The sequence below is a fragment of the Patagioenas fasciata genome, chromosome 3, assembly GCF_037038585.1.
Source record: "Patagioenas fasciata isolate bPatFas1 chromosome 3, bPatFas1.hap1, whole genome shotgun sequence".
Lineage (NCBI taxonomy): Eukaryota > Metazoa > Chordata > Aves > Columbiformes > Columbidae > Patagioenas > Patagioenas fasciata.
Genome location: NC_092522.1, coordinates 52,294,900 through 52,307,620, shown reverse-complemented (window position 1 = coordinate 52,307,620; position 12,721 = coordinate 52,294,900). Strand labels below are relative to the sequence as shown.

Here is a 12,721-nt window from a genome sequence, read left to right as displayed (position 1 = left end):
GCTTATTTTCAGACTCTCATTTCAAAATTTGCATTTATTAAAGAGGGCATGCATTCTCCTTATTTGCCTTACAGGCTATGACATCTCTGAAACTATAGTCATAACATCCATTTAGGAGACATAATGGAGCACAAATTTACTCCATAACTACATATACCAAAGGAAGCAGTAGTGGTTGTACAGGTCAACACTGAACATAATAGTTTACACAACACAGGCTGATTCAAAGGGCTAAAATCTTAAATTTAGAGTCTAAACGTTGGGCTGCAAAACATCTCCATGTGCAAGTCTGTACTGACATGCAGGCTCAGGTTCCTGGTTAGCTGGCTGATGTGCATGTATTGTCACCTAGCTGCACACGGAAATGCAACACTTAGGCTCACAACACTTATGAATAGACTTTATTTGCTCTGTAACATTCTTGTTCTGCACAGGCTTCTATCCATCCTTCACCTAAAAACTGAGAATTTTAGTTCCGTACGCAGTGAGAACTTTGCTTTTAACTTCACTTTGTCTTCTGAGTTTAAACATTCACATTTTAGCTAACTTTCAGAATATGAGAGGATGTGCAATTGTTGCCTGCGTCTGTTGTGGGAGACACGGAATGAGGGGTGTGAGACTGTGCTCACAGAAGAACCAAGGTACCAGAAACAGCTTAGCCACAATGTCTTGGGGCAATACAGGGTTTTAGGAGCAGGGTCAGCTAGGAGGTAATAACACACTTCTAAAGGATTATGATGTATACTTCAAAAGATGAAAAGAAAATGGGCTTGCACATTTTTTTAAATGAACTATTAAATAACCTTATTAACATTATTTTAGGCCTTCTAATTTTTAATGTAAGGTGAGATGGTTTGCCCACTTGTGCTGCGTGCCTGTCTTTTGGGATTCAGATATGTGACACTGGAGCTCACGTGGCTCTAGTTTAAAGGCGCCATCTGTAGATGTTCCACAAGATAACCTTTTTTCTAAATATTTGCTTTGGCATTTTTGCTACACGTGTCTTAACACAGAGCTTCAAAACACCTGATTGAAAATAATTTTCCAGTGAAAACTAAGGTACCTCATTTTCTGCTATGGTAATCCAGTTTATCTTCCATGTTTGTCTGCCTTACTCCTACTAGAGATCTAGAAAGCTGTAGCACTCCACAGAACCAGGAATTTCCTCTGTAAAAACTGGTGATTTATAAACAAACCCCAAGATTTTTTCTATTCTCTTTATAAACTCAATGGTGACAAAAATATGCACAGTCAATATTATGTCCCCATGGCATGTAATCTGTGGCCCTATACCTTCTAGTTACAGGGAGTTTATATGAACTTGTGGCAAATTTTCAGAAGCCTGGACTTGTTCTTCCCCTGTGTGTGCACAGCCTGGCACTGGTAACCTGCTGCTGTACAAGCATCCCATCATTTATCATCCTGACTCTGAGCCACATCTGGGCTCAGCTCAGCATAACTCAGAAACAGAGGGACAGAGGCACCAATGAAGTAGCCACACCAATGTGTTGACAGCATTGCTGGCAAAAAAGATGCTGTTGCCTTCCTGCTGTCCCCAGTCACTTTTTCTGATGCACAAACATTTGCTTTGCCCCGTGTGACCTGGATAAGGGAGGTGCAAAAGGACAGATGAGCATTTGAGGTCAAGAGAAAGTGAGTGCCTGCCTTTTTTAGCACCAGCACTTGCATATTCTGGCATAAGCTCTGTGGACTGGTGGCGTAAGAAATCTCTGTGGCACTCCTGCCTTGGGCGGTGATGCAAGCCCTGGCATACTTCATCTATAGACACACAGCAATTGCTATACTGAGCCAAGGTTCAGATATATTTGGATGTACCAAAGCTGGGTACAAGTTGTTGGAGAGAGCATTGCACTATGCAGACAGAACCAGCCTGTCACTTAAAGATCTGCATGCAGATTTCTAGAGTCTGATCTACCCTGTGAGCCAACAGGTTTATTGTCTTTTTCAAATTCAGCCCCAAACCAATTCAACCATAAATCTGGCTGAAAAGAGTCCCAGTACACACAATTTGTACTTTGTAAGAGTGTGGCACACAATAGCACTTCACAATGTAATGTCATGTTACTCAAGATGTGCTTCTCCCCATTCTCTGTGTTCGGGTTATCCCCGGTACCTGAGGCCACCTCAGGGAGCTGTTGCAGGTGATTTTTGGAGAAGCAAACCAGAATCTATTGTCAGATAGACTTTTTTTTTTTTTTGAGATGTAGAGATGAGTTACAAAGTGTTTGTGAGGGTCACTTGTGGTTTGCTGAAAAAAACAGGCTTTACAAATGCTACCTGCTGTTAAAACTTGCTTAGAAAAATCAAACAGATGTGGAATAAGTAAAAAATAATGGGGGACTATGGGCTGGGGTCAGCTCTCCCTCTGAGCAGCATCTCCCATACCTTTGCCATATACACAAGCTGTGGTGCTGTGTAGGAACTGGGGTAATTCTTCCCACAATATTCTTCATCGGGGCCATTTTGGCTTCTTCAAAATCCTAGAGCTACAGAGATGGGGTCCAGATCTGTGAAGTGTGGGGAGATGCCTCCTGCCTACTGCACAGACTCGCCTCTTGCTGAACTGAATGACAGCTTTTGAAGTGATTCTCCAGATGAGCTGGCTATGTATGTGACAGATGCACTTTAGTATGCTTTGCATGGTCATAGCTTTGTGCACCTTGATGGTTCAGAAATGTAACTATACTATTTGTAATAGCCTAAGGCACTAGGTCACTTTGCAGACTAATAAGCTGCAAGATGGTATGATCTAATTCAAAGTGATTTTCAGACTTTCAGGAGTTAAGCATGACATTTAGTAGAAGTCCCTTAAGACTGAAAAGAGAGAAAGAGAGAGGCTAAGCCTTTTTCAGTCAAGTTTTCATCTAGAAAGAAAAATGCTTCTTGCTGAGCTATACTGTAGCAAGGAGTCTGGAAAGGAGATGCTGGTTTAAAAGCAGCTGTAGCAGTAATTAGGCCACAGCCGTGCATCTTCACCTGGATCCCGCTGGTCCAGGGGAAGCAGTGGCTGCAATCAGTCTGAAATAACGAGTGCCAATGGTGCATTCCTCCCCTCTGCCAGGATGTGTCCCTTGGATTTGCTGATGGAGGGTCTTGTATTTCAGTCCAAGTAAGCTGGATCAGCAAGACTGACAGTCAAAATGGTTTAATTTGGTTCAGCTTGACTGAAACAGGTCAGAAAACCCTCAGAAGAGCACCTCCCATGGCCACCCTGGGGAGAAGGGGGCTGATCTGCCTTGTGGTGCATGGGCATGCACAGCTAGGAAAGGTGGAGACGAGACAGGACAGCTTCTTCCGTGGATGGGCACAGCCACCCATCCACATCCAGACTAACTGCTACTGTTTTCAATGACAGATTTTCAACAATGCAACAGACAAAACTCCTCTGTCATCTCAAGCACTGACTAAACTTCTGTTCTCATTTGGACAAGCTGGGACAACACATTTTTTGTGTATGTATTTAGATATACACACACACGCATACATCTGGATGCATTAGCAACAAAATCTTAATAAGCAAACCCCATTATGTATAATTTATAGGCTTATAGAGTAATTAATGAGCATCAACATGTACCATTCTGTATGTGGTCCAAACTTTGTATGGTTAATAGGGTGATAGCTGGTAGTTAGGAAGAACTGCATCAGGAAGAGATTCAAATCATTAAACTTTGGGTAGAGCAACATCCTGTAAGCTTGGCCTACAACAATATTCAGGTGAAAAAAAATGCTCAAATAATTAAGACCAAGTGTATCAAGAGGGAATTAGACATTCCAATGGCTGTGCAGAGATAGCAAATCGAAGCAATGAAACATGACTAGGAAATCTCAGGGGGCGAAAAAAACCTGTACATAATACTTGCAACACTCTGCCTGCATACAATACATCTAACCAACCATCAGAAATATATTTTGTTGAAACAGCATAAATCAGCTGGCACCCCAGAAAACCCAGCCTTCCCTTCAGCATCCTTGTGCTCACCGTGCCTTCTTCCAGGATAGAGGTCACCTCTAGGTAATAAAGGCCTGGCCAGGGCTTTTCTGCATCAGCCAGGATATCCCGTGCCTGTGGACTCGCCTCGCAGTGTGCCGCTAACAGAAATGTAAGAGACTTGACTTCTAACAAGAGGAAAAGTGTAAAGGCAGCAAAAATCTGACACTGAGCACAGCTTAGTCAGTAGAAAGAATGAGGACCGCTGCATGTATAACCATAGACACACACACACCTGCGTGTTTGCACACACCAGTCTCAGCCAACTCAGCCACAGTGTGAAGTTTCACAGCATTGTTTATTCTAGAAAAGAGAAGGGCTTCAAGGAGAGCTGCTTTGCAGCACTCCTCTGTGCACAGCACATAAACCTGAACATTAAATATAGCTTTAAATTATTAAGAATAAATTTAAATTTAAAAATAGGCTAATGCAAACAAACAAATTTCAGTCAACATTGGAACAAAGCTAGTTTTAGGAAGCATATTGCTACAGCAAATACAATTCCTTGTTCCCTCGGACACTCTGAGGCAATGATCTCGTAATTCCAGTTCAGCACTGAGATGTACATACAACCCAGCAAAGAAAAATTACCATCTCTAGCATATGAAGCTCCATGTTCATATTTTGCCCCTTGTTTTTTTTCCCATCACAAAAGAAAAAAAGCCAACATAGCACATTAGCTTTTCCCACAAAGCATGTGAGGTGACAAAACTTACTTGGAAAACAAAAATTAATAAAAGCACTACAAAGAAGAATCCTGATCTGCTTTTGACCACCGTAAGACAAGACGGGTAAGAAAAAGAATAAAAAAATAGTTCACATCCGACACCACAAACCTCGCTCATTTTTTTGAGATCAGGGAATAAGAAAAATGGTCCATTTTGCTGAGACCATTTCAACAAAGTTTTATATCCCTAAACTAGGAAAATCCAGGTATTAGGGTACAGAACTTTTGTTTTATAAGTATATAAATACACATGTACATATTTATATAAATATAAAAACAGAGCATCCTCCCGTTTCTCCTGATAATTTATTATTATTAAAGCTTGTAACAGAGATAGCTGGACTCTTCAGAAGTGGGTACTCTCTGCACACACGTGGCATAGGGAGTTTAGCTCTGCTAGAGCGGAACAGCCAGGCAGGGACATGAGACATCGGTAACTGAGGCAGATTGGGTGAGCAGCCAGGGAAGGGCAGGGATCGATCACTGGAGTGGTCTGGCTTGCTCCAGGGTGGCACTCTGGCCAATCAGAGCCAGACTCCGTGAGCAGATTTGGTGACGACGTGGGGGGACAGCTGCACTGACCCACCCAGCCCCTCGGCTGCCCAGTCGCCCTGCCACCCTGTTCTGTGCCAGCCACCAAAAAGGGACTGTCCCTCGCTTCTAAAGAGAATCTCAGTTTGCCCCCTAAGCATGTGCACACTAGCTCCCTTCAGCAGTACTCTCCACCATGCTGCCAGGGGTCTTTCTTCTTATTGTCCTCAAAGTTGCCCACACTTGCTGCTGCTTGGTTCCCCAGCCCCCTCATCTCGTCTTCCCACACCTCCTGGTTGCTGTCCGAGACCAGACACCTCTTTTTCCCCTGGTCCACAGGCTCCTACTCATGCTGTTTTATGTGAATGCTTTCCCAGTCTGGTAAGACCCAATAATCTCCTCAAAGCACCGAGTTTCTCAGAGGTTTTCTGCTCTTGGAGACCTCCAATTAAGTCAGGGCTGGTGACACACACTCCTTGAGTGGTGCAGACTTCATTTCAGAGAGGGCAGGGGCAAAGTGCAAAAGAATTCTTGAAATCAGAAGGTATTTCTACCACCGACAGCAATCTCTCCTTCATGTTGTATAGCACATGCTTCAAGTAAGGTATTATTCATTTGTCTCTGCAGCCTTCACTCTTCCTGGGGTGAGTGGAGATCAGTAGATGTTTACTGGTTATCAGCCAAGCCGCTTAATCGTGACACATCCTGAAAACAGCTGAAAACATTCAAACCTGACTGAGTTCTTCATAGCAAAAAGTGCTTTTCTTGAGAAACAAAATGAAACAGTGTTCCCATGGAACATCTTAAGGACTCAAAAATAGTATTTCCTAGGGTGGGGAGGATGGAGCGCACCTACTTTATTTGGCTTTATCTCAGTAAGGAAATGGAGCTACTGGCAAAATTGGCACATATTTGTGAAGTTGTTAAACTCAGGACCCTGGCTGGAATGTGAAAGAAATGATGGAGCAAAGGAGAACTTTGCCTTATGCTGGGCTTTTGCTAGTTCTGGCAATTTCATGTGCAGTGATCCAAAAAAGTTCTGCTAGCCAAGTAAAGATGAATCTCTCAAATAATAAACTGTGGGTTTTCAAAGAGGCCTTTTGGGGGTGCTGCTACAACCTGGTAGAGGTAAGTCTCTTCATGCCTCGCCGCTGAGCCAGATTGGAGGACAATACAGGCTCCAGCCTTGGTGCCTGAGGTGCTCGGTTTAAAGCAAAATAAGTGGCTGCCATTGCACCCTGTAAAATGGAGAAAGAGTAAAGAGAATTATTTTTCTCAGAAAAAGGAAGTGCTGGGCTTAAATTCAGTTCTTTGATGCTTTTCCCTTTCATTATTCAGTCCTCTGAAAAAATGGATGTATATGGATGATTTCCAGGAAATGATAACAATGTTTAGGCTGGCAGGCAGCTGGAGTGTTCCTGATTCAAAGCAGTGGGTAGCCGTATGTGCACACCAAGCCATTACAGTACAGATGGAAGTTAAATATATTGAGCAGGTGACAGATCAAAAATCTCTACTGTTAATACAGTGGCATGTTAGATTTGGCCTCCGTGGCAAATCATCTTCTCCTCTATAACTTTCCAGAATATATACACAAATGACAGCTTATTCTGCAAGGAAGGAAGAGATGAGGGGGTAGGATGTACCTTCACCAGGTGAATGTCCTGTCTGATGAGTTGGTTTTGAGACAGATACTCCCTATTCACTATCCATGGATGTCTTAGGACTTGGACTGCTGTGAGGCGCTGATGAGGGTCTACATGAAGCATCTTTGACACAATGTCCTGGGTTTAAAAGAAAGAAAACAGAAGAAGAAAAAAGTAATTAACAGTAGTATGGGCTTTGCTAAGGTCTTCCTGGTGGCGGTGTCATCACCAGCACGTCCAATGAAGAGGAAGATGCGCTTTAGATATGTGTTGTATTTTTAAAGTGTCATGTCTGATCTTCAAAATTTTCAAGTGTAATGTTCAACTCTCATCTGATAATCCAGTCAAATGATAACGTGGAGAGTATTCAGTTTATTGAGTGTTAATTCTGGTGACCTTGTAGGGGTGATAAACTCCACCTAGGGAGGACGCCATCTGGAGGCATTTCCTCACTGACTCCAAAGCATGCTTAGAAGAGAGATCTAACATTGATTAAAATTCGATGAGATCCGTTCTACCATGTCTGAATGTTTTAATTTCAAAACTGAATATCTGATAAAAAATTCATTGTGAGGTTCATAGGTGGTGTTGGCAAGATGAATATGTTACCAGGATTGCTTGCAGTTTTGTGGTGGGATATATCAATGTTCTTCCATTGCATAGTACCAGTTGCTAAAACTGAAATCTCTTGCAAGAATCTCTAAATCCTGTCCAAGTTTCTGCTTAATGCCAGGCAACTGGAAGCTTGCCAGTTTTCCTGCCTGCCTACCTGTCTCATAGACCAGGGCACAGCTGCATGCCCAAAAGTCTCAGCACTAGTTAAATTTTATCTCCTAGGGTTTCCATGCTTTGTGGTAGATTGGCAGCCTAAAATGTGAACTGTACAGGAGTTAAAAATGCTAGTTTGTAAACTGCCTGCTCCTGTTTAAAGAGCAGAAAGGTGATTCACATATAGACCATGAATTTGTGGCACTGACTACCCCACACTTCTTTTAAAAGTTCTGTTACACCAAAAAAGTTCTGCGGTATTTTAGTGCTAGGAGGATTCACAATTCATGGTGCTATATTATGCCTCAGATTAATGAAATAAATTAGCAGAATTCCTAACACACTATTTTGTGCAGAGTGGTAGAAACATAAAGAAGCAAGCTTTTATTTCATAAGGAACTGAGAAATAACCCTTCTGACTATCTCCCTCTTAAGTTTGTTATAACTGCGGACTGCAAGCTCATTTCAGAGAACAAGGAAAAGTCTGAGAAAGCATTCACTGACCTTTGCAGCATCAGATACTGAATCCCAGTTTCCTCCTGTAAGTGCATATTTGCCACTGCCAATCCTGGCTAGAATCTCCTCCGGGGTGTCATCTGGTCCATTTGCAAAAGGAGTGAACCTATTTAAAGAAAGAGAAAAAAATACAGTGTAATTTGCAAGTATATGTTTCTAGGATCTAGTGCTAACTGCCACCAACTACAACAGGGGTTTGGTTCCAGAATGGACCACAGACATCGCTGCTTCATTTTCACTCAAACTTTACAGTCTGGTGGTTCCTCATATTAAGTTGTTCTGCAGAGGAAAAGACTGATTCCTTACTTTCTTTTTCTTTTTTTTTTTTTTTAATTTTGTTCTGTTCTCTTTTTCCAGGAAAAATATATTATTTTTAAAAAATTGACAGGTTTTTACCTCTGCTTTATTGCCAATAGAAATACCTTGATAATGCCAAGAAAGGATTAAAATAATCAAGGAGGAAAATTAGGAACTGAAGGAGAAAAGAAAAAAGAAAAGAAAAAAGAACTGTTTATAACCTATTTTGCAATGCTTTCTTAACCATAATGTGCAAGTCTGTTGGGCAAAATGAATGATTTGCAACAGGTTACTTCCTGATCTAGTCAGCCAGAAATTACTAGAAACATGCACCCAGCTTTACAAAATAAGTGTCACATGCAGAGGACATACATTTTGTCTTCATAAAATGCCAAGTGACAAGATTTTTGAAGCTAACTAAAATCTACCAGGCCAAATTTGCTCTGTAATCTTGAACAGCTGTGTAGCTTTAGAAGAAGGGGGTATCTGGGATTTTTATTCTTTTCTTTCCACCTGTCTTTTCTCTTCTGAAAGCTTGCCAGGGTGGTTTTTAGATCACTAGACAGTTGGCTTGGCCACAGCTTCCTATCCCACCTGGTTTCTAATAGCACATTCAATTCTTCACGCTGTATTTTATAATTTTCAAAAACATGTCAGATTTCACAGAAGTTAAGCCCAAAAAGATACGTAATATTATTGCAATCTATAGCTAGAAAGAGGGATGCACTAGGAGTTAATGAGTGGCTAAAGCTCCAAATTCTGTCACTACCTGCATGAATAGGATCTCAGGATTGTGCTCTAGTCCTGAGAGTCTGGGCCCTCTCTGCTCACAGGAATGATTGAAGGAGAATAAAATCCTGGTTGCAAATGGTGATCAGTTCATACTAACTCTCCTCTTATGAGAAAAAACAAGACCATCCCTAAACGCAGTGATGGCGCCTAAAAGGTCAGCACTTCTCAACTGTTTGCATTACTCTTATTTTCTCTTGCAAGTGCAGAAAAGAAGTGAGATACAAGTTAATAGCACCTGTCGGCAAATTTAACATCCACTAAGCTGTGTAATATGTATTTCAGATTCAAATATATCTTTTTCCACATTTAAAAAAGAAGCATTATAAATATAAGCAGTTAAACAAATGGGATTGTGAGTAATATGTTGGTTTTTATTGTACTGATTCTGGCTGTGTATCACTGCAAATCTGTGGCATTAGCCAAACAGAAACAGATTTTTAGAGATCCAAGCAGCCTGGAAAAGTGCCCTTGAAAGTCACAATATATTTCAGCTCATGGTGAATGCAGTTGTACTCAGGAGCAAAACAGATGGAACAGAAACTCCTGGCACCTTTTCTACAATCCACCAGGCAAGAGACACAAAAGGTAGGGTACAACTCTTTGTTTTCTGTATAAATGTAGGAATGAATCCAAGCTTCTTGCCACAGCTGAATGATAATGAAGCAGATTAAAGAGTTATGAGAGGTCACTGAAAAGTTTCAAGCTGAACTTAGGTACAATAAATGTGCATGTACTGTACCCTGAGAAATGAAACTCAGGGGCCTGATAACTCCAAACTGGGTTTACACACTGTGTTTCCCATTCACCCCAACATATTTTATTCCTGTCCTTTACTGCTTATTTCAATCTGTCTTTTTTTCTGGGTCTTGTGTCCATATTTCACTTTGGCCAACAGGTTGTTACGGGTATTTTTGCCAAGTAACCCCCAAAAGGTCCTGCTTCCTGTTGCTGTTCTTGCTGATCTGTTAATTTATTATACTTTCTGTCCTTTCTTCAGCATATTTTTCAAATAGCATCTGAAAACTATGTTGTGTTTTTTTTTTTTTTTAGCCTTCGAAGGTGATCAGATACCTTGATAACAACAGTAGAAGAAGAATGAAGCTGAAGAGAATACATGTATTAATAGAAATGAATGAACATCCTCTTATGGATAAGGTGAATGTGCTATGACTCTTCATACTGCTACGTTTCTCTCCTAGTGTAAAACTTCCATGCTGTTTAAGTGGTGAGCGAGCCTTTTAGGAGTTTAGCTCTCAGTGCATACTTATGGGCACAGGATGTTAAAAACATAAACAATCTGCACGATGTTGAAGATACTTATGCATTCTGGAAAAATAAATTCTAATTCTTGGCATCTATTTTCTTGCCTCATACAACTGAGTGCATTTCTCAAAGTAGGCCGGACAGTTTGCTGTCTCTGTCTGCGACTCCTTTCTGGCTTAACCAGTGCTGAAGTGCTGAGCCCACTGGGGACCGCTGTTCTCCAAAAGCCTCTGCACTCACCCTGCCAGCATGGTGTACAGGAGGATCCCCAAGCTCCAGATGTCACAGGCTGCATCATAACCTTGGCGTTTAAGGACCTATGTGAAGGAAAGAAAGAGACAAAAAAAAATGTTAAGCTGTATTCCTGAATTTTTAGCTTCTGATCTTCAAAAAGCACTGGTTAGGGGTTCTATCTGCTGACATTTCCACAGATTAACAGCACATCTGGTTTGAACAGGTGGCTGCTTCAGAAGCAAAATGTTCAGTAGTGGATGGAGTGAGGTGAAGGCCCAGGCTGGAATGAGCTGGTTAGTGTTCAAACCCAGCACGGGTGTCACCTCCACAGTGACAGAGGTATGTGCAGTTTGTTGGAGGCTCTGGGAAGCTCTCTGAATTTCTAAAACACAGCATAGCAGAACAATCTCCTCTGCTTATCTTAGCATTTAAAAATCTTTCTTTAAAAAAGCTAGTTAATACTTTGAAACATATCCTCCTAACATAAAGTTTACCAAGGCCGCTGTGGATGCAATAAGCATAGAGCTGAGTGACAGCGGTAAGAATGTTTGAGATCAGTTTGGATTTGATACAACAAATGGATGCACACTAATGCATATCTTATGTCAGACTAGTAAAGAAGCATGACAACTGCAAAGAAAGGTAAAAAGCTTATTCTTATCTTACTTATGTGTTAAGAAAAGGGGCCACATTTAGGCTGGACTTAACATATAATAGGCTAAAACTTGATCTCTTTTCCCTGTGGGGAAAACAAGATCCATGGTATTCAGCAGAGATCTGACCTGTATGTTCAGTGTTGGTACAGGATAGTGAGTTACAGCAGTCAGGATAAAATCTGGATTTCACTTATGATAATGTGTACCAGAAGAAATGCCTATTTGAGTCAGTGAAGGTCCAAGTGAAAGTGAAGTCACCAACTGAGGTAGCATTGCTGAGATTAGGGGAAAAACTTCGTTTCTGTTTGCTCAGAAAGGCTCAAGGACCACCTTCAGATCTCTCACTTGCTCGTAAAAGCAAACTACCCTTCTGCTTATTCAGTTCTGACACACAAGGAGAGTTTTGTTCCCTTCTGATGGATCAGTAGATACATTAATTTTTTTGCAAAGCGCATAAAAAAGGAATGTACATATTCAGCAAGTTTTTCCCTGACCTGCAGCCTTATTACCTGGGAGTGATTCCATCTATCTGAAGTTTGACACAGAAAAGATCAAGCACTGCGAGGAAAAAACAGTTTCAGAAAATGTTGCCTCAACAGATTTTACAAATTATGAGTGGTAAAGCAACCATCTGCCAGGTATGCTGCTGAGAGAACATTTGCTATCTGGAAAAAAAAACAAGTGAAGAAAAAGCCACATTTCCTCTTGTTGACAAAGCTGGTAGAATCCTGCTTATGTCTTTCTCTCCTGCACATCATATATACACTCTCTGGCTGTTTTAATTGTTTCTTTAGTTCCTGCATTCATTCCCCCTCAACATTAGTTTTTATAGGAAAACCTTCTTTGCTATTTGACAAACTTGGTTGCTTCTTGCTTCAACTGTGAGACTGAATACTCAACATTTATCTCTTGGTGTGGCTGTTCTTGTAGCTTTTTGAACAGTTACATTTTTTATTGACATTGCTGTCTTTCTCCAATAACCAAGGACAATGAGGTCCAAGGCAAACGGGGCGGTGATGATATCTAGTGGCACAGAAAACGATGGGCAGGTGTCGCTGTGTGCTGTCATTCAGTTTGCAGGAATGCTGGTAGGTAACAGGGACAGTCACTCTGTGCCAGTGTCCAGGAAACGTTTCACTGGCAATTACCGTTTATGGACAGCAACTTAACCCCTCAGATAACAACAGGATCTAGTGAGAGTTATCAGTGTCACTGCTATTTTTAAGTGTCTCCAGCAGGTCTGTGTAACTGCGGTTAAAGTGACAATATGGAGTGTGGG

At 41.3% G+C, this 12,721-nt stretch overlaps 1 protein-coding gene across 5 annotated transcripts in view; it reads right to left on the bottom strand.

Annotated features, from left to right (window-relative positions):
• Positions 1–4,291: 4,291 nt before the first annotated feature.
• The window catches only part of RPS6KA2 (ribosomal protein S6 kinase A2), a 290,506-nt gene continuing 282,076 nt past the window's right edge, over positions 4,292–12,721 (bottom strand). For all 5 annotated transcript variants that reach the window (XM_071806355.1, XM_071806356.1, XM_071806357.1 and 2 more), the window contains 4 exons: positions 10,793–10,869; positions 8,189–8,306; positions 6,917–7,054; positions 4,292–6,508 (listed from right to left, as the gene is read on the bottom strand). In XM_071806355.1, the coding sequence (XP_071662456.1) occupies positions 6,383–6,508; positions 6,917–7,054; positions 8,189–8,306; positions 10,793–10,869 (459 nt within the window). In that variant the 3' untranslated portion in view covers positions 4,292–6,382. The remainder of the gene's footprint in view (positions 6,509–6,916; positions 7,055–8,188; positions 8,307–10,792; positions 10,870–12,721) is intronic.